This window comes from Oncorhynchus kisutch, linkage group LG21, assembly GCF_002021735.2.
Source record: "Oncorhynchus kisutch isolate 150728-3 linkage group LG21, Okis_V2, whole genome shotgun sequence".
NCBI classification, from domain to species: Eukaryota; Metazoa; Chordata; class Actinopteri; order Salmoniformes; family Salmonidae; genus Oncorhynchus; species Oncorhynchus kisutch.
The window spans coordinates 25441442-25463590 of record NC_034194.2 but is presented as its reverse complement, the minus strand read 5'-3'; the positions used below and the strand labels follow the sequence as shown (position 1 = coordinate 25463590).

Genomic DNA, 22149 nt, shown 5'->3' with positions numbered 1-22149 from the left:
TTGTGCAACATTTGTCCATTATTCTTTTCAAAATTCTTCAAGCTCTATCAAATTAGTTGTTGATCATTGCTAGACAACCATTTTCAGGTCTTGTCATAGATTGTCAAGTAGATTTAAGTGAAATCTGTAACTTTGTAACTCAGGAACATTCACTGTCTTCTTTGTAAGCAACTCCAGTGTAGATTTGGCATTGTGTTTTGGGTTATTGTCCTGCTGAAAGGTGAATTCAAATCAAATCCAATTTGAATACAACATGAATACAACACCTTACAGTGAAATGCTTAATGACAAGCCCTTAACCAACAATGCTTTAAGAAGTTTTAAGAACAATTTACATGTAGGTAGAGTTCATCTCCTAGTGTCTGGTAGAAAGCAGACTGAACCAGGTTTTCCTCTAGGATATTGCTTGTGTTGGATTGGATTTGCCCCAAACATAAAACTTTGTATTCAGGACAAAAAGTGAGTTGCTTTGCCAAATTCTTTTGCAGTATTACTTTAGTGCCTTGTTGCAAACAGGATGCATGTTTTGGAATATTTGTATTCTATACAAGCTTCCATCTTTTCACCCTGTCTTTTAGGTTAGTATTGAGGAGTAACTACAATGTTGTTGATCCATCCTCAGTTTTCTCCTATCACAGCCATTAAACTCTGTTACTGTTTTAAAGTCACCATTGGCCTCATGGTGAAATCCCTGAGTGGTTTCCTTCCTCTCCATGGAAGGACGCCGGTATCTTTGTAGTGACTGGGTGTATTGATGCACCATCCAAAGTGTAATGAATGAAAATTCACTGCTCATCTGAGGGACCTTACAGATAATTGTATGAGTGGGGTAGAGAGATGAGGTAGTTATTCAAAAATCATGTTAAACACTATTATTGCACACAGTGAGGCCATGCTATGTATTATTTGACTAATTAAGCACATTTTTCTCCTGAACTTATTTAGGCTTGCCATAACAAAAGGGCTCAATAGTTATTGACTCAAGACATTTTAGCTTTTCATTTTTAATGAATTTGTCAAAAAATAACTAATTATGTGGTATTGTGTAGGGCAAGTGACAAGAAAAATCTATATAATCCATTTTAAATTCAGGCTGTAACAACAAAATGTGGAAAAAGTCAAGTCGTGCACTTTCTGAAGGCACTGTAGGTCTAGTAACTTTGTAGTGCAACTTGTCTGAGCAAAGAATAGTTTATTAAACAATTTCGCCCTCTTGTGGTTATAGCTTCGACCAGCATGTAGGCCAACATGATTAAAAAATCATGATAGGTCTCACTATCTGACATTGCAGGTGTTCAAAGGCTTCATTTACACCAGCAGGCTAATTCTGATATGTTTGCCACTAGTCTATGTTTGCTATGTTTTCCATTAGTCTTTTGACCTATCAGATCTGATATTTTGCCCATAATTGGGCAAAAAATCTGATCTGTGTTACCTGTGTAAACGCAGCTTATGTAGGCCTAGCCTATGAATGTCATGAAAATGTGTGAGGTCAAATTAAACCAGTTTTTACTGAAAAAGTAGGCCTTACGCCTAAACATCAAATACACTACAGACAGATAGTTCTTTGCTTGCTAGTCCTTATTGATAAGTACTCTGGGTCTGTGGTTTGTCTCGACCAAGTTTACGAAGTAACTTTTAATATTTATATTTTTAGGCTACATCAGTACATCAGTCTGCAACCCGCGTGAGCATCCCACGCAGACCCTAGACAGATGCGACCCGGACCCTGGGGCATGACCAGGGCCTCCTCCTCATGACCAGCGGCCTCCTCTTTACATTATAGGGTCGAGGTGTGAGTCAAGCCCGTCCGGCGCTCCACAACACAAATAAACATTTATGGAGACTAGACGCTATGAAACTGTAACTGCTGCTGCCCCAGGATCGTGAAGCTGATATTGATCCAGACTAACAGTGACATTTTGAGGGGTAGGGAGACGTCAGCAGTAGGTGCTTCGGGGGACCTCGTAGAGTTAATTTGAGATATAAGTCGGACGTAGCCTAGATACAGGTCCTATTATTTAGAAGGGTCTCCCTAAATATTCTCCTGCTATAGCTTGGGCTATATGCGGTCTCTGCAAGGTGCAGATGATGTCCATGGATAATAGCTAAGAGTGCCTTCATCAGGGAATGCACAACTGAATGTTATTGCCAAGCCTTGGTAGTGTTTTATCCCTCTACAATATTGATGTCACTATCATGACCGGACATTGTAACAAATGGTGTGATCTCAAATCTCAAAACGAGTCAAATGTTGCCGATCTATGTTTCCGTGTGAAGTGAAGACCCATCAATCAATCTTTCACCTTTTGAGAGGACAACCCTTCATGTTCGGCCTGACGTCATTGGTGACAGCTGGAACTGTCTTGAAACGGGTGGTCTACACCCATCCATCAAAGTTACTGCAACGAGATTGATGGCCCATCAGAACTATAATGAGGAGTTTATGTAGCTTGTCATATAGAGTGAATTGGGATTTACTAAATGTAATGTATTTAATAGGTTTACTTGAATTTCAATCAAAGATCCAACATTACTTTATCTATATCACACTGTAAAACGCTTCTGGCCAAAATTAGAATGTTTCAGCACTGGCTACAATGAACAGCTCCGTTGCAATACAAGATATCGGAGCTGGTTAACTGCTGAACCAAATAGGCCTTTTATGGGTACTTTAGTTCCATCTCCAGAATAATAAATGCCCAAGTGACGGCCTGTTGCTCAAGCATCATGGCCAGACAGAACACGTACTGTGCTAGCTGCACGAACAAGGAGTTGTTAGATCTAAAGTCGACCACACTTACCGCTGTGTCCCTATGTAGGCTGCAGTGACATGTATTCATGGATGCCAAGGAAAGCCATGCTTCCACCCAAAAATGACGAATAAAAATGTAACAAATTTAAAAACATATCTTTCGTCTCACTGCGTTTCATAATTTCCCTTCAATTCGCAAGAGGCTGAATGTATCTCACCAGTGAAAGCATCTGTCTCTGCATGTGTAGGCCATATATCTGATGATGTCTGGTCAAAATAAGTATGGTATTGAATGCAAGGGAAGCCAGCGAGCATTTGGCCTCACTTCATAAAAAAGTATAAAATAATAGCCAGTCAGCATTGAGCTAAAATGAGTGAGCTCAACTCTATAAACAGTCCTGGCACACCAAAATAGTGTCAAGGGAAGACAGTTTGGATGTGGCTTTACCCCAATCACATCAAGAGCCAAACATCATTGACAGAAACAACTTGAATTGTTGCACCTTGTTGTATTGTTGTCCTCCGGTGGATAGCTATCTAGCTGAAATAGGATATTTTAAATTAGCCATGGATGGAGATATGGATTTGGACTTGTAGTTTCACTACATTCTCCGTACTGGCCAATGATTATAATGGCTATTCTGGTCCAACCATTGTGCCCCTGGCCGGGTAGGATGGAAGTTCAATATGTAGCAAAATGTAGAAGGCTGATGTTAACTATCTGACTCAACTTGTACTGTATGACAAAGTCATAGACCGTTTTGTCAAGGATGGCATTGAAGTTTCTCTACAAGTAGAGTGAGTCAACATGTTTTTTTCTACTTGCACGAACGCACACACACACACTCACACAGAGAAATCATAACCATGGACAGCCACATATTTACACTGAACAAAAATATAAACACAACATGTAAAGTGTTGGTCCCATTTTTCATGAGCTGAAATAAAAGATCCCAGAAATGTTCCATATGCACAAAAATATTATTTATTTCAAATGTTGCACTCAAATATGTTTATCCCTCTGTTAGTGAGCATTTCTCTTTGGTCAAGATAATCCATCCACTTGACAGGAGTGACATATCAAGAAGCTGATTAAACAGCATGATCACACAACACAATGCAACAGATGTCTCAAATGTTGAGGGAACGTACAATTGGCATGCTGACTGCAGTAATGTCCACCAGAGCTGTTGCCAGATAATTGAATGTTCATTTCTCTACCATAAGTCACCTCCAACAGTTTTTTAGAGAATTTGGCAGGACATCCAACCGGCCTCACAACAGTAGACCACGGGTAACCATGCCAGCCCAGGACTTCCACATCCGGCTTCTTCACCTGCGGGATCATCTGAGACCAGCCACCGGGACAGCTGTGGGTTTGCACAACTGAATAATTTCTGCACAAACTGTCAGAAACCGTCTCAAGTAGCTCATCTGCATGCTCGTCATCCTCACCAGGGTCTTGACCTGACTGCAGTTCCACTTCGTAACTAACTTCAGTAGGCAAATGCTCACCTTCAATGGCCACTGGCACACTGGTGAAGTGTGCTCTTCATGGATGAATCCCAGGATCAACTGTACCAGGCAGATGGCAGGCATGGTGTATGGTGTCAAGTGGGTGAGCGGTTTGCTGATGGCGTTGTGGACAGAGTGCACGACCCCCCCCCCAAAAAAAACTCTATGTGAAGATGTCGAGCTGCATGAGACAAATGGTGATCACACCAGATACTTACTTATTTTTTATAAAAGCATCTGTATGCCCAGTCATGTGAAATCCGTAGATTAGTGCCTAATTTATTTATTTTGACAGACTTCCCTATATGAACCTGTAAAATCTTTGAAATTGTTGCATGTTGTGTTCATATTTTTGATCAGCGTAGCTTACGTCGATTAGACTAAATAGTTTTCGGTATCTTTTAGTTATCACTGTGTTAGACTAAACATTGGTGATTTGATGATGTTGAAATGTTGAAGTTGAAATGGTGCTGGAATAGTGGAGGCAGCTCCTGTTTCTTTGTGACTTGCGGTAACTCTGTGGTTCTCAATCAATAGTTATTTAGGAGTTGGGAGAATGTCAGAAACATTAACTTACTTGACCCTGCTGTAGGTGATGTAACTGTTTGTTACATGCGATATGCTTTGTGGACTTCACTGGACAGAGGTTGCTCTCTGGTTTTGTGATGAAATAAACGTGTCTCCTTATCGTCTCAGCTTTAGGCCTATATATCACGGTCGCAAGGCATTTGAACTAACAGGTAATAGAGCAAACAATGTAACTATCACAACACATAAGTTGTCATATGGCTTTTTTTCTGGCTTCCCCACTTACCGCTACCAGATACATTGTAACAGGATGAAATCAAAAGCAACAAATCCCCGCTGTGAAGTCATTATGCACACGACCGCTGCAGTGACTACTGAAATGTAGCCTCCCTCCGTCAGTGGCCTTAAAAGTCAACTGAAAACTCAGCAGTCAATGAAATCAATGAAACGCTGTTGGCAAACCTAACATTTAAACAAAACCGTTCGAGTGCAAGTTCGCAGTTTGCATGAAGTCAAAACTTTAAAAAGTTGTTGGGAACTTTAGGAATTCCCTGTCAATGAGAATCTATAGGCTAGAGGCTATTTTAATCAAAGGCTATGTATATGAAAAGTACACACAATTAGAAAACCCTATATGGACATTCTGTCTCATTCATGGTAGTTATGCACTGATATCATGGACAGCCTTCCCTGTTCCTTTTGAATTAGCTGGTGGTGACAACATTCGATGCATTTTATAGTAGGCATACCACCTCTGCTTGCCATGCCAGAAAGTGCTCCAGAGGTACTGCCAGCTCTTTTGGTGAAACCGCCTTTCGTCCTAGTCAAGAGGACATGAGTTAAGCATTAAACATTTGTATTATCATATGCAAATGAAGAGTGAGTCAGTCTGCTCTTAGATTGGGAACATGGCATCTGACGACATGAAGAGAATGCGTCATCTTGTTATGGGAGGAGGGGGAGATGAAGGCCTGAGGACAGGGCTGCTGGGCAAGCTAATTGCCTTGTCTCATCTGCTGTACGTATTCACAACAAATCCAAATTGAAAGGTGTTGTTTACAGTTGATTAGTAAACATCTCTAACATTCTGTGGATCACAATGAAAATTCACTCTGTGGGGATTTCTCAAAATCTTATTTGGGTAGTGCTTATAAATAATGCAATGTGTGTACACTGTACTGTAGAGAGGAGCACCATAAACCAAATCAGTACAGTACAATAAATACTTTATATACAAAACTTAGGCAAGTAAAACAAATAAGTTGTATGAAATTGTATAGTATTTAAACAGTCTGAACATGTATGTATAAAATATAAATGAAAAGTCCTGGAAAGGCATATACAGGAATCCCCGAGTCTTTGTCACGATATCAACTATGTTTTCCTGAGATCATTGATTATAATGTTATCTGTCAAAGCTATGAATATGGCTTGATTAAAACCCTGGGTTGTAAAGAAATCCCTTCTTTCACTGTCTGCTTGATGATGTCCTTCTTGTTAGACAGGTCATACCGGGGGCACCTCTCAAACACCTAAGAGAGATCACACAATGGAAGATAATGATTACACAAAAATATTTTAAGGACAATTCCACCCTTTTTCAACATAAAATTCATCACTCCAGCACCACCCCAACATTAACATATCATAACTAGCACCACCCCAACATTAACATATCTCCAGCACCACCCCAACATTAACATATCTCCAGCACCACCCCAACATTAACATATCATAACTAGCACCACCCCAACATTAACATATCTCCAGCACCACCCCAACATTAACATATCTCCAGCACCACCCCAACATTAACATATCTCCAGCACCACCCCAACATTAACATATCTCCAGCACCACCCCAACATTAACATATCTCCAGCACCACCCCAACAGCAGATTTCTGTTTTGGAGTAAAAAATTATAGAAGATAAGTGTTTTTGATAACATCATCCGGAGAGAAGGATTACATAATCTGGTGTGCAGCATGTGATTTTAAGTTAGATCTGGAAATGTTAATACCGTTGGATATATGTCCTCTTACTCTATTGTAGATTTGCTTCATTGTCACATCCGCCATGTCTGTGTATTTCAGCAGTGCCTTCACTCTCTCGCTCAGCTGGCAGTCTGTTGGAAGCTTCCTGATCATCTTAACCAATGGCTCGTCGTCAGAGCTGTCACCAGACTCATCCACCAAGTCTGATTATCAAATTACATAATTAAATCAAATTAGATTGCAAATTCATGAATTGTAACATAGTTTCTAAATCACAGGCCTAATCCTAATTCCTACAAAGCACTTCTGGCTCTGGCCTGGGATGGGACAAAGACAAAGTCCCCTTATTTGAGATTACGAGGGGGAAAATGTTAGATGGGATGGGCACTGTATTCTGACTGACACAGGGATATGTCAAGAGCTTGACATTGAAGTTTTTAGCCACTTGTCCATCAGAGAAGTAGGACAAAAGCTGAAGTTACTTGTCCCAAAGAAACAAAAGGTCTGTAATGCCAAAGGCCAAAAGGGTGACTGAACATTAGTGAAGTACATAGGAGGGATCGGAAATCATTTTCTGTGCTTAGCCATTAGCGATAATATCGCCTCTAGCGGCCATCCCAATTGTATTTTATTTCTGTACTAAAAGAAGTCGAGCTCACATGTTACGTATGCTATCCTGCCTCTCGTGGGCTCGTGAAATACTCAACGAATTGTGTGATGGGTGGGAATGTGCGGATTTCACCATTCCCTTCTCCAGCAATTGTATTGGGCAGTTCGATGTCTCAGTCCCTGGAGCAAACACTTTGTGCTATCCAGGAGCACGAGTACAGAACATCAATAAGTAGCTCCCAAACACTTTAAACCAGCGTCAGGAAATTGAGTTTATCATAGTTCCTGTGGGATTCAATGACATTATGAAGGGCAGCTCAGAACAGCTGAAAATGGATTTTAAAGAACTGATTGGGCCACTACTTGACACCAACAAACGGCCCATAATATCTGTCTCGCTGCCTACATCGTGGCATTGAATGGTTCAGCAGACTTTTAGCCCTCTGTAACTGGCTTCGAGACTAGTTGTCATAATGCTTCAGCAAATGTACATTATCCCAGGTGCGTTGGAAGACACAATGTAAGTAACCTAATTTATTTCCCTGAATGCCTCTGCTGATCCCACAGCTTATGTATGCAGTAATCATGTGCTTATGAACCAGAGTGATACTGTTAGCACTGAGGCGGTGTGCCCTAGTTGGAAGTCCACTGTGTGCAGCTCCCCCTGCACTAATAAAAATAACCTGAGTATGTCTGCCTCTGCTAAGCTTCCCAGTAAAGCAATAAAACAATCAAGAATCCAAGAAAAGTGCAACAAATAGCCCACGTTAACATATGTAGCTGAAGGAACAAGGTTCATGAAATCAATAATTTGCTAGTAACAGGTGACATTCATATTCGGACAATCTCTGAAACTCACTTAGATGGTACAGTGGTAGCAATACATGGTTATAAGAGTTACAGAAAATACAGAAATGCCAAAGTTGGAGCTGTGGCCGTTTATATTCACAACCACATTTCTGTAAAGCTTAGAGAGGATCTCATGTTAAATACTGTTGAAGTAATATGGCTACAGGTTCATCTGCCTCGCCTAAAGCCCATTCTGGTGGGAAGCTGCTATAGACCACCAAGTGCTAACAGTCAGTATCTGGATAACATATGTGAAATGCTTGATAAGGTATCTGATATGAACAGAGTTATATTATCTGGGTGATTTACATATTGACTGGCTTACATCTTCAAACTGTAACTAGTACCTGCAACCTGGTTCAGGTTATCAGTGTACAAACAGCACAGGAATTAAATCATCAACATGTATTGATCACATCTTTACTAACGCTGCAGAAATCTACGTTAAAGCAGCATCCAAATCCATCGGATGTAGTGATCACAATATAGTCTATGAAAACCAAAGTTCCAAAGGCTGGGCCTAATATAGTGTTTAAGAGGTCAGGCTGGGCCTAATATAGTGTTTAAGAGGTCAGGCTGGGCCTAATATAGTGTTTAAGAGGTCAGGCTGGGCCTAATATAGTGTTTAAGAGGTCAGGCTGGGCCTAATATAGTGTTTAAGAGGTCAGGCTGGGCCTAATATAGTGTTTAAGAGGTCAGGCTGGGCCTAATATAGTGTTTAAGAGGTCAGGCTGGGCCTAATATAGTGTTTAAGAGGTCAGGCTGGGCCTAATATAGTGTTTAAGAGGTCAGGCTGGGCCTAATATAGTGTTTAAGAGGTCAGGCTGGGCCTAATATAGTGTTTAAGAGGTCAGGCTGGGCCTAATATAGTGTTTAAGAGGTCATACACGTTTTGTAATGATTCCTATGTTGTAGATGTAAAGAATATGTGTTGGTCTTTGGTGTGTAATGAAGAGCAACCAGACGCTGCACTTGACACATTTATGAAATTGTCGTGAGGTTGTGTGTTTGAATCTCATCATGGGCAACTTTAACGTTTAAGCTAATTAGCAACTTTGCAACTATACAAATACTTTTAAACTACTTTGCAACTATTTAGCATGTTAGCTAACCCTTCCCCTAACCTTAACCCTTTAATTAACCAAAGCAACAATAAACTGGAATTCGTAACATGTCCTACGTTTCACAAATTTAGCTAAATGTATACGAATGTAACATAATGTACGAATTTCTATTCGTAACATATCATACGAATTGTAATCACAAGTTAATACATACCATATGAAACATATCATACTAAATCAAATGTTTCGGATTTACGTACAGAATGATACGAAATGCTCTGAGACCAGGTTGCATTGGCTATCTGTGTGCGTGTGTGTGTGTGCGCTGAAGAGGTCGCAGATGGAGTGAGTGAGTCACAGTCAACGAGCCTCGCTGGTTGTGTGTGTTATGGGTTGTCGTGGGCTGCAGAACAATTGTGCTGTCCTCAGAACTGGATAATTATTAAATGTATTCACATTTTTGCCTCGGCTACTATATGCGTTGTAGGTTGCCCATTGACAGAATAATATGAAAATTGGCCTAGCCTAACTACGTATAATTTATTTCACAAGCTTTCGTCAGCTGTAGGCTAACTTTTCTTTTGACTCATTCGATTTTTCCATCTTGGTATCGTTTGCTCAATTTCACGTCTTGTGGCCTAAAATATTGCTAATTCAAAATAAATCTGATTGAGAATAGTATAGAATCGGACTTTCATTATTATTCCCATTTTAAAGCTGCAACTTTGGGATATTAAACACTGTATTAGAATAGTTTGCAAAATACTCCATTTTAATTGTCTTAATGATTTTATGATATTTTAATTAGTAGGATTAGGCTTTTGCTCGGTGGCAAAAGGAGGATTTCTTTCCCGGCCTCGCACGCATGCATAATTTGTGTTATAATGCTTTGCTCAACTATACGGTTTGTAAAAATGTCTCATTTGATTTCTATAACTTGCTGTTGTTTCTTATATCCCTTTCATTATTACTTTAGGGCTGCCATGTTTTTGGGTTATTCAAAAACAGCTTCAAACTTGTTTGATCATGAACTAGCGCGGCAGGAAAAGTCTAGCATGCCTTAAACTGAAAGAGTGGCTTAACAGGCCAAGTCATATTCATATAAAATGGAGAGAAAATATCAAATGTGGGCTTCTATAACAATAAAACACCAGTGTCCGCTATAAAAAATAGATTTTGGCTATTGGCCCAGATCATCCAACATTCTAGAGAGCGAAAAAAAAATATATATATATATTTTTCTGACCGGATATTCTGCGCTGCTTTGGTGAGACTCTTAGTATCTACATCCTTCTCTTGCCTTGTGTAAATATAACATATTTATTTAAATAGGCTATAGCAAATAGGAATATAAGCAATTTAGTAAGAATGTCAGAGCAGTTTACCGATCACTGTACCTGTACACAGCCAATCTGGAAATAGCACACCCGACTACCTAATCCCCATATTATTACTTAACCTCTTGCACGCCAGTATCTCTACTTGCACATCATCATCTATCACTCCCGTATTAATGCTAAATTGTAATTATTTTCACCTCTAGGGCCTATTTATTGCCTACCTCCCTACTCTTCTACATTTTCACATACTATATAGATTTTTCTATGTTTCTTTTCTTTTGTGTTATTGACTGTACGCTTGTTTGTGTGTAACTCTGTGTTGTTGTTTTGTCGCACTGCTTTGCTTTATCTTGGCCAGGTCGCAGTTGTCAATGAGAACTTGTTCTCAACTGGCCTTCCTGGTTAAATAAAGGTGGGGGGAAAAACACAAACAAACATGCACTGCCCTGGTGTGCTGCCTTTTCCAATTCTGATCACAATTAAAAGCATTAAGAGGGTTTGATATTGTGATTTTTTTAAACTTGTCCATTCGGACAACTGAAATCCATATTCTGGTTGTCCGACAGTTTAAAAAAAAATTGCCCCGGAGAGGCGGACAAGCCATAATGTCGAGCCCTGTATGTATTGTTTACTCACTTCTTGTCAGCATGAAAAAAACTATATTTGAAGCACAACTTAAATCTCCGTAGTAAAGGCATAGATGAGCTAAAAATTCAAATGAGACCACTTAGACACTTAGATTGGACACTTAGATTGGGCCCAATAGTGCAATTAAAAATGTTTCACCATGAGGTGACTGTTTCTCTGGCAGCAGTGACTTTGAAGATGCTTTTCCTCTCACAGCTTGTGAAGTTTCAGGTTACTGCAACAAAACAGAGATAAACACGTGTATGAACAGAGGCTACATTCTCCCCGTTTTACAATAGATTCTGATGTTGGTCTTGGAATTCTGTTCCATATCAGGCCAAATGATAAGTACCTCTTCTTCTTCGTCAACGTATTCTAAATCTGTTTGATTCATCAGGGCCGTCTGATAAGTCTGAAGATTCCTCTGTTATCTCCTGGGACGCTTCCGATATATCGTCAGGGCCCGAAGTCTCATCCCATCTCTCAATGGAGTCATGGCTGTGATCTCTTGGAAAATACTGCAATGAAGTCGTCAGAACAGAAAAATGATGAAGGCTTCAAAGTAAAACTTCTAATTACAAACTGCTAACATAATAGAAATGCCAAACGCACTTCAATTGAACTATAGCTGGCTCTTGTGATCAGGGTGGGTATACAGTATGAAAAGTGGAGCATGACAGTTTTTCCTTGATAATTATCATCTAATGTTCATTATTGGCATTGTTCAAAATATTTGGGTCTATTGCAGATATGTCTGACAACATTCAACTCCTCCTTAATTTCCTCCTATTTTTTAACCACCACATCTAATATCTCCTTTCTTAACAGACTCTGATGGCAGAGAAACTGGCAGAAATGACCCAGGCAACACCGGTTTGGCGTCAGATTCCACCTGTAAATCATAAGATCAACATGTACCAATACAATGGTGACATGACGTTATATTAATTTTGTGTAAATTAATCACGGGATATTCCGAGACTCAAAGTAATTATTATAGAGAACTTGCCTTTAATGCCTTCTTATTGTCATAAGAACTGTTTGTCACACTTGTCTGTCACAAGTTCGGGTCGTTTTTCCTTTGGCCCATCATCACAGGGTCCAGCAGAACCGAACTCGGGCCTCATCTTTCCCTCCCACACCATACGGACCTAGCCATGACATAGTGGTCAAATAGAAAGATACCTGTCCTCCCGAACCCATCCTTCACAGTCCTCTCAGTTTCAAAAGCATCCTATGTCTGCTTCAACACAAGGACCAAGTCCCTATAAGGAGGGGGGGATGTCACAAGCATCCCTGAAAAACTCAGACTTGAAGAGCCCAAAGAACTCCATGGTTAGTGGCTGCAGGACATGGGGAAAGTCTGGTGGCAGGTAGATACTGAACAATATCACACCATCACTGCCTGCTTCATTGATAATATCAGAGTCAATTAGGTCTGTTTCTCCTTTGACAAACAGCACAAGCGGACGGTCCTTCACGGGAAAATAAATAAATAAATGATACCACCCTTTGAAAAACGTTTTGTCCAAATCCCCAATTTCAGATGAGTAGTGGAACACTTCATAAGGGTACCCTGAAACAAATAAGTTGAGGTTAGACATTTGGTCTGACCCTTTGAAGAAGACGCTGGATGGTATAGCATCTGCAGCAGCGTTGTAGCTAGATGGTATAGCATCTGCAGCAGCGTTGTAGCAGGCCATTAGTGAACATTTGCCCTGTCTGTTTGACCTCTGCTCATCTGGGGACAACATACTTTACAGCTATAGATTTGTTTTAGCTTTAAATTGTATGACTCTAGGGTCACATCAAGGGCTATGAAGTAGCAGGTGACTAGAGGAGAGGTAAAGAGTGCTTCGTCCCTTGAGCTAACAGTAGTCATACTATAATACTTCCCACAATCGGTCAACTTAAGATATTTCCTTTGGGTGCAGTGTGCTTTCTTTCTGTAATGTAACGTCTATTAAAACAATAACCAACAACCCCAAGTCATAAAATAACCATATACCTCAAATACATAGCTTGGAGTTATAGAGGCGGCAGATAGCCTAGTGGTTAGAAAGGGTAGAAATGTTGCTGGATTGAATCCCCGAGCTGACAAGGTAAAAAATCTGTCGTTCAGCCCCTGAACAAGGCAGTTAACCCACTTATCCCTGGTTGGCCGCCATTGTAAATAAGAATGTATTCTTAACTGACTTGCCCAGTTAAATAAAGGTTCAATAAATAAATCAAATAGAATGACTTGCAGAGATTTAATGCAGTGATTTAAAAAATATATATATATTATTATTTCACCTTTATTTGACCAGGTACGTTAGTTGAGAACAAGTTCTCATTTACAACTGCGACCTGGCCAAGATAAAGCAAAGCAGGGCGACACAAACAACAACACAGAGTTATGGAATAAATGGAATAAACAAGCGTACAGTCAATAACACAATAGAAAAAAAGAAAGTCTATATACAGTGTGTGCAAATGGCGTGAGAAGGTAAGGCAATAAATAGGGCATAGTAACAAGTAATTACAATTTAGCAAATTAACACTGGAGTGATAGATGTGCAGATGATGATGTGGAAGTAGAAATACTGGTGTGCAAAAGAGCAGAAAATTAAATAAAAACAATATGGGGATGAGGTAGGTAGATTGGATGGGCTATTTACAGATGGGCTATGTACAGCTGCAGCGATCGGTTAGCTGCTCTGATAGCTGATGCTTAAAGTTAGTGAGGGAAATATAAGTCTCCAGCTTCAGCGATTTTTGCAATTCGTTCCAGTCATTGGCAGCAGAGAACTGGAAGGAAAAGCGGCCAAAGAGGTGTTGGCTTCGGGGATGACCAGTGATATATACCTGCTGGAGCGCGTACTACGGGTGGGTGTTGTTATCGTGACCAGTGAGCTGAGATATGTAGTGAGGGCCAGCCGATTAGAGCATACAGGTCGCAGTGGTGGGGGGTATATGGGGCTTTGGTGACAAAACGGATGGCACTGTGATAGACTGCATCCAATTTGCTGAGTAGAGTGTTGGAGGCTATTTTGTAAATGACATTGCCGAAGTCAAGGATAGGTAGGATAGTCAGTTTTACCAGGGAATGTTTGGCGGTGTGAGTGAAGGCGGAATAGAAAGCCAATTCTAGATTTAATTTTGGATTGGAGATGTTAAATATGAGTCTGGAAGGAGAGTTTACAGTCTAGCCAGACACCTAGATATTTGTAGTTCTCCACATATTCTAAGTCCAGAGTAGTGATGCTAGTCGGGCTGGCAGGTGCGGGCAGTGAACGGTTGAAAAGCATGCATTTAGTTTTACTAGCGTTTAAGAGCAGTTGGAGGCCACGGAAGGAGTGTTGTTTGGCATTGAAGCTCGTATGGAGGTTTTTTAACACAGTGTCCAAAGAAGGGCCAGATGATTACAGAATGGTGTCGTCTGCATAGAGGTGGATCAGGGAATCACCAGCAGCAAGAGCGACATCATTGATATATACAGAGAACAGAGTCGGCCGAGAATTGAACCCTGTGGCACCCTATAGAGACTGCCAGAGCTCCGGAAAACAGGCCCTCCGATTTGAAACACTGAACTCCGTCTGAGAAGTAGTTGGTGAACCAGGAGAGGCAGTCATTTGATAAACCAAGGCTGCTGAGTCTGCCGATAAGAATATGGTGATTCACAGAGTCGAAAGCCTTGGCCAGGTCGATGAAGACGGCTGCACAGTACAATCTTTTATCGATGACGGTTATGATATCGTTTAGTACCTTGAGCGTGGCTGAGGTGCCAGCTCGGAAACCGGATTCCACAGCGGAGAAGGTACGGTGGAATTCGAAATGGTCGTTGATCTGTTTAACTTGGCTTTCGAAGACTTTAGAAAGGCAGGGCAGGATGGATATACGTCTGTAGCAGTTTGGGTCAAGAGTGTCCCCCCCCTTTGAAGAGGGGGATGACCGCAGCTGCGTTCCAATCTTTGGGAATCTCAGACAACACAAAAGAGAGGTTGAACAGGCTAGTAATAGGGGTGGCAACGATTTTGGCAGATCATTTTAGTAAGGGTCCAGATTGTCTAGCCCGGTTGATTTGTAGGGGTGCAGATTTTGCAGCTCTTTCAGAACATCAGCTGACTGGATTTGGGAGAAGGAGAAACGGGGAAGGCTTGGGCGAGTTGCTGTGGGGGGTGCAGTGCTGTTGACCGGGGTAGGGGTAGCCAGGTGGAAAGCATGGCCAGCCGTAGAAAAATGCTTATTGAAATTCTCAATTATAGTGGATTTATCGATGGTGACAGTGTTTCCTATCTTCAGTGCAGTGGGCAGCTGGGAGGAGGTGTTCTTATTCTCCATGCGCTTTACAATGTCCCAGAACTTTTTTGAGTTTGTGTTGCAGGAAGCAAATTTCTGCTTGAAAAAGCTAGCCTTGGCTTTTCTAACTGCCTGTGTATATTGGTTTCTAGCTTCCCTGAAAAGTCGCATATCACGAGGGGCTGTTCGATGCTAATGCTGAACGCTATAGGATGTTTTTGTGTTGGTTAAGGGCAGTCAGGTCTGAAGAGAACCAAGGGCTATATCTGTTCCTGGTTCTAAATTTCTTGAATGGGGCATGCTTATTTAAGATGGTTAGGAAGGCATTTAAAAAAAATAACCAGGCATTCTCTACTGACGGGATGAGATCAATATCCTTCCAGGATACCCCAGCCAGGTCGATTAGAAAGGCCTGCACGCTGAAGTGTTTCAGGGAGCGTTTGACAGTGATGAGTGGAGGTCGTTTGACCGCTGACCCATTACGGATGCAAGCAATGAGGCAGTGATCACTGAGATCTTGATTGAAAACAGCAGAGGTGTATTTAGAGGGCAAGTTGGTTAGGATGATATCTAATGAGGGTGCCCGTGTTTACGGCTTTGGGGTGGTACCTGGTAGGTTCATTGATAATTTGTATGAGATTGAGGGCATCAAGCTTAGATTGTAGGATGGCTAGTGTGTTAAGCATGTTCCAGTTTAGGTCACCTAGCAGCACGAGCTCTGAAGATAGATGGGGGGAAATCAGTTCACATATGGTGTCCAGAGCACAGCTTGGGGCAAAGGGTGGTCTATAGCAGGCGGCAACGGTGAGAGACTTGTTTTTAGAGAGGTGGATTTTTAAAAGTAGAAGTTCAAATTGTTTGGGTACAGACCTGGATAGTAGCCTGCAGAGTTCTGTCCTATCTTTGCAGTACATTGCAACACCGCCCCCTTTGGCCATTCTATCTTGTCTGAAAATGTTGGTTTTCAGTAAATAAAATATTTTTTTTCAGTAATTTCAATAAATGGTTATTGAAATTCTCGATTATCGTGGATTTATCGGTGGTGACAGTGTTACCTAGCCTCAGTGCAGTGGGCAGCTGGGAGGAGGTGCTCTTATTCTCCATGGACCTTACAGTGTCCCAAAACTTTTTGGAATTAGAGCTACAGGATGCAAATTTATGTTTGAAAAAGCTAGCCTTTGCTTTCCTGACTGACTGTGTGTATTGGTTCCTGACTTCCGTGAACAGTTGCATATCGCGGGGACTATTCGATGGTATTGCAGTCCGCCACAGGGTGTTTTTGTGCTGGTCGAGGGCAGTCAGGTCTGGAGTGAACCAAGGGCTATATCTGTTCTTTTCTGGAGGTGGTATTGCTTATCACGTGGTCTGGTATACCGCTACTAAACAAAAAAAGATAGAATGAGATGTTTTAAAATCCAATGGCTATTCTGAGATTTGACTATGAAAGTCTGCAATTGGTCTGCTGGCTTTCCTGCATTAGCTCGCTCGACTAACGTTTAGCAGACAGACTCGTTCTCAAGACTATAAAAAGCTACATTCATTACTAAGGTGTAGATCTAGCCTTTATTTTTTCTTAATCCTTCGAAATTAATTTATGTATAATTAATTGATCACTATACTTACATTGCAAAAAGCCATGCCCGCTCCTGAATCGGATGTTGACGATTTTATCATTACGTGCCTGCTGCGTGATGACGACATCAACTAGCGTCTCAACTAACGATATCAAAATGATACAAATTGCTAATTTCAAATGGCTAATCAAGAATCACATTACTACCTAATATCAAAAAGCGGTATGAAGATATGGTATACGATTACATAGAGATGTAATAAGAGTAGTTTTATGAAAACTTCACAGGCCAAACTTCCTAGATTGAAGATGAATTCATTTTTTTGACCTATCTCGCAAACTTCTATAAGAAGGAAGGAACACCCCGACCCACATGACAACCATTGTCCAATGGGAACACACATCCCTAGGATAATCTCTCAGTTTAGAATAGAGGGAGAAGCAACAGCGGACAACGCATAGGGAGGTTGGTTGAAAGACAAGAGGAGAGATGTATAGGAAAAAAGTTGTTTACATCCATTTGTAACTGTAATATGAACGGACACGTAGCTGGATTACTATAGTCGTGGAGTTTGAGCAATCGAGTCACGTCAACGCTACGGTAATTAGACAAGAATTGAAGTTTCTTTCTGAGTTGTTGTTCATGGGACAGCTGAAAGTTAGTTAGCTCTCTTTCGTCACTCAGACTGCGACACGGTCTTCTTGCTATGTTAGGAGTTGTCTCAACAGCTACACTGAATCCCACCATCAGCATGACCAGTCTGTGAAATCAGTCCTTCAAATAGTATTTCTTCATTCATTAGGTTTGCTTTTGGTTTATCAAGCTGAACCTTAATAGCTGGCTTGTTTTCCTTTGCTGACAAAGCTGGCTAGCTAGCGGCTAACTTAGGCTAAGTAGCTGGTCAGCCAAGTTATTATTAGGCTATTGGTGTTACAATGACTCAACATAGCTAAGCTAGCTCGCTCTTTAGCTTAGGTATTGAACTGAGCAAACCTACTGTAGATAACTAATTTCCTATACAAATTATTCCTTGCCACACTGTTGCTACTTGAGGAATGAATGGCTGGGTTTGATATTTTTCAACCAAATTGAAGTGACTAGTGTACTGTATTGTATGCACCCGCTTGTACACACAAATTAACATTCATTCCTGTGTATATTGTCTCCTTTTTCCTCTGTGTTGTGGACTCTCCCCTTCCCATCACCACACCTCCCTGCTCCACCTTACACCCCTCCAGAAACTCCACTCCCCCTCTTCTTAAAGATGGCGCTGCAACATACCCACTGTGTGACCTGCCTGAGTCAGAGGTGCATGACCAGGCCTGAACCTGGTATCTCCTGTGACCTGGTCACCTGCCCCTTGGTCTGCGGGGCCATTTTCCACACCTGCAAAGGACCCGAGCACCGCCTCCTCTGCCCCCTGGAGAGGGTGCCCTGCCTGAACAGTGGCTTTGGCTGCCCTGCCACCCTGGTGCGGACCCGGATTCCCGCGCATCTGGAGGTGTGCCCAGCGGGTGTGGTGTGCTGCACCATGGAGTGGAACAGGTGGCCGATCAGCTGCCTGGACTACACCTCATACGAGAGCCTGAGCTGGGGGGTGGAGGAGACAGAGCAGCTGGACATGGCGCTCGCCCTGCAGGACCAACACACACTGATCGAGTCCCTCAAGGTGGTCGCCATGGCACCCACGGTTGAAAGACAGCCAACGGTTGTCGCCGTAGAGAGCGAGAAGGACACTGCTTCGGACTCAGCTGTGCTGGTGGTGGACGACCCTATAGCTGCCACTCCTGAGTCACCACCACCATTGACGCCGCAGTCACCGCCACCATTGACGCCGCAGTCACCACCACCAATGACGACGCATTCACAACCACCATTGACACCACCGCTGGGCTCAGCAAAGGATAAAATTGCCAACGGAATAAACGGTTTGAACGAGGAGCGGTATAGCAAGCTGTACGAGGCCACAGTGGAGACGGCGAGGAGCCTTGCCGCCGCGTTGGACGTCCTCAGCAGCACTAACAACACCTCTGACAACAACACAGAGCAACACATCAACGGAGGAGCAGTGCTGGAGCCTCAGCATAGAGAGAACAGCAGTGACAGGAATGAGGAGCTGCTGCTTCACAACAGACTGGAGGTCAAAGGTCCTGTAGCTGAGGGTGTGAATTTGAAGGAGTGCTATGGACAGCTGCACCAACTCCACCAGGCTACAGTCCAGCTAAGGAGGAGCCTGGTCACAGCCCTGGGTGACCTCGGCAACACAGTAAAATACACAGACCCAATCAACGGAGCCCCCTCTCACCCTCAGGCGGAACCTAACAGCAGCTTCCACCAATTGGAAGATGCAGACTCAATTAATGTTGAGATGAAAGATGCTGAGGCAGGATCATCAGTCGGACCGCTGAGAGTGGTCAGCAGAACCGACAGTGAGGTTGCCATGAATGTTGTTGCTGATGGCAACATGCAGATGGAGATTTTAGGTAGGGCCTCAAAGAGTGTTGAGGGGATGGATGGACAGAGCCTATGTAATGGTTGTTTGAGTGAGGAAGGCTCCCAGAAGAGGCCACAGGAGCAGGTCTTAGGTTCAGATTCAGCAGACCAGCAACAGCCTGGAACCAGTTGGTCCACCAGTGAAACAGTATGCCTAGTCAAGGTGCAAGATTACTTGAATCTGTCACCTGTGCCTCAAGGGTCCTGTGTGTCTCAGTCACAGACACAACCCCAGTCTCACCCAGACCCTCCACTAGCACCACCCCTGCATATCCACCAGGGTATTGCACACAGGGCCAGCCACGTGGTCCTAGAGGACAGAGGACTGGAGAGGAAGTTCCAGAACCACCAGTTGCTCAGAGGCTTGGGCCAGTTTGCTCTGTCCAATGGACGAAGGGTCCGGGTTAGGTTTAGACCCAAAATGGAGGACAAGGCAGTGGATACATCAGACCTGGAGCAGGAGGACGACCCCATGGGCCTGGGGGAGATCGACCTGATCACAGCAGCCCTCCTCTTCTGCCTGGAGGAGTCTCGCAAGTGCCGCAGGATATCTGAAACAACCTATGTAGATGGCTTCCACGTCGACTTCGGCACGCAGACCTTCACTTTCCCAGCGGCCATCTTGGTGACCAGCACAAGGGTGGGCGACGTAGCATCTGCGGCTGCCTGCGACCACGCGCCCCAACTATCCTACCCCAGCCCCTTCCGAACCCTCCGCCTAGACCTGGTTCTAGAGGAGGTTCCACAGATCCGGAACATGCCATGTAATCGTCTCCAGCAAATGTTCTCCTTTGTTTGTGGCCAGCTGTTCCGCAGGGATGAGTACTCCTCCCACTTCAAGAATGTCCACGAGGACATCCATGCGGGCCTCAACGGTTGGATGGAGCACCGCTGTCCCCTGGCTTACTACGGCTGCACCTACTCCCAGCGCAGGTTCTGCCCCTCATCCCAGGGTTCAAAGGTCATCCATGACCGGAACCTTCGGTCATTTGGGGTGCAGCCAAGCCCCGTTGGGGGGGAACCGTTGGGCGAGTCCCAATCAGACCAGTTCAGTGGGCTTCCCTTTGAGGTGTTGGAACATGTGGCCCGCTTCCTAGACGGCTTCAGCCTGTGCCAGCTGTCCGTGGTGTCGCGGACCATGAGGGACGTGTGTGCTAGCCTGCTGCAGTCCCGGGGGATAGTGGAACTACGGTGGGAGAGGAGGCAGTACCCAAACGGAACCTTCTCATGGCAGATCAAAGACAGGGTAAATAACTCACATTTGTTGGCTGAAACTGGACCACCAGGTGTAAGATGTGCAAAAGTTTGATTTTTAGACCTCCAGCATTATAGTTTACAGCCATATTTACAACCACATCTGAGGATTTACATTCCCAGTCTGGGATTTTAGCGTGCCACTGCCACGATAGGGTCTTACAATAGCACTGATGTCAAATCCCTTACCCTATACCCCATTTAAATGTTTGCATGTGTAGGCTAATACTACTGGATTGAACTCTCTTGCCCTCTTATTAATACTCTATTGTTCTGTTTGGGCAGGTATGGAGATTCAGCACTGCCTTCAGCCCCGTTAGTGAGTGGCGGTTCGCCGAAGTCTCCAGCATGTCCGACCATCTGAGGACGTGCCGCTACAACACCGTTGAGCGCAAGATGGAGGCCGTTCCACTGCCGTCCATGTGCACAGCCAGAGACAGATCCCTCCTCTCCATCTTGAAACTCCAGGAGCAACACATGACCTAACCTCTGTTAGCTACACTGTGTAATTTAATACCATAGGTTTTGATGTTACATGTATTTTTTATATTGAAAAATAATGTGGGAGAATCTCAATTGCATACTACTTGTGTCCTCTCCTCTCCTTCTCAAAACCCATTTGAGGAGAAGGTCAGAGAGGAGGGACCTCTGGCTTTCTCATCCAATGGGTTTTGAGGAGGAGAGGATGTCAGCAGTATGCAATTGAGATTCTCCCTGTGTCCCGTGTTGTATGACGGTTGAAGAAGAGCCTTAATGTATGAAATAATACTTGATCTGCTTGACACACGGTTACAGTAGGTTTCTTGACCTGCAATGTATCCATACTAGATGTAAATTAGTACTATTTAACTTGCATGGTTTGTTGGTGTTTAAATCGTGCCCCTATTTTGGTAACATGATTTTCTTGGACAAATACTGACTATACATAGAAAGAAATATAAATATTTTCACTGTCTTGCCTTTCAGCAAGTTATTTTCCATATAGCACTTTAATGACATGTGCAAGTCCCTGGTCACTCTTACACCAATGTACCAAAAGCATCCTCATTTAAATGAATATGGTGGGGATCAATATGTGATATGTGCAAACTGGACTTGAAGGACCAGTGGGTTGGACCAGAAAGTGACCACAACACACAAAGGAAGAGAAGTCATGCGTGGTCACATGGAGCTGTCCCAACAATGCATGTGATTTTGTTGCTGTTTAATAAAATGAATCTTCAATAACACCTTTTGTGATCTTCCTTGTGTTTGTCTAGCT

At 42.9% G+C, this 22149-nt stretch overlaps 1 protein-coding gene and 1 long non-coding RNA gene across 7 annotated transcripts; one reads left to right on the top strand and one right to left on the bottom strand.

The window, feature by feature from the left end:
• Positions 1-6010: 6010 nt before the first annotated feature.
• LOC109866378 (uncharacterized) lies at positions 6011-17255 on the bottom strand. 4 transcript variants are annotated; one of them, XR_004204671.1, is made up of 5 exons: positions 17191-17255; positions 11639-12862; positions 11446-11521; positions 6846-7000; positions 6011-6333 (listed from the first exon to the last, which is right to left on the bottom strand). It is a non-coding gene; the product is annotated as an uncharacterized LOC109866378 (long non-coding RNA). The 4 variants fall into 4 exon arrangements; XR_002251682.2 differs by lacking the exon at positions 17191-17255 and adding an exon at positions 16438-16487; XR_002251683.2 differs by lacking the exon at positions 17191-17255 and having other exon boundaries at positions 6824-7000; positions 11639-14255.
• On the top strand, positions 16154-22117 carry LOC109866376 (F-box only protein 30). Of its 3 annotated transcripts, none has more exons than XM_020455024.2 (3): positions 16154-16179; positions 18380-20880; positions 21174-22117. In XM_020455024.2, exons 2-3 carry the CDS (start codon positions 18406-18408, stop codon positions 21372-21374), a joined length of 2676 nt encoding a protein of 891 aa, XP_020310613.1. In that variant the 5' UTR covers positions 16154-16179; positions 18380-18405; the 3' UTR covers positions 21375-22117. The 3 variants fall into 3 exon arrangements, with proteins under 3 accessions (XP_020310613.1, XP_020310612.1, XP_031656392.1); XM_020455023.2 differs by lacking the exon at positions 16154-16179 and adding an exon at positions 16833-17741; XM_031800532.1 differs by lacking the exon at positions 16154-16179 and adding an exon at positions 17299-17606.
• The last annotated feature ends 32 nt before the right edge of the window (positions 22118-22149 follow it).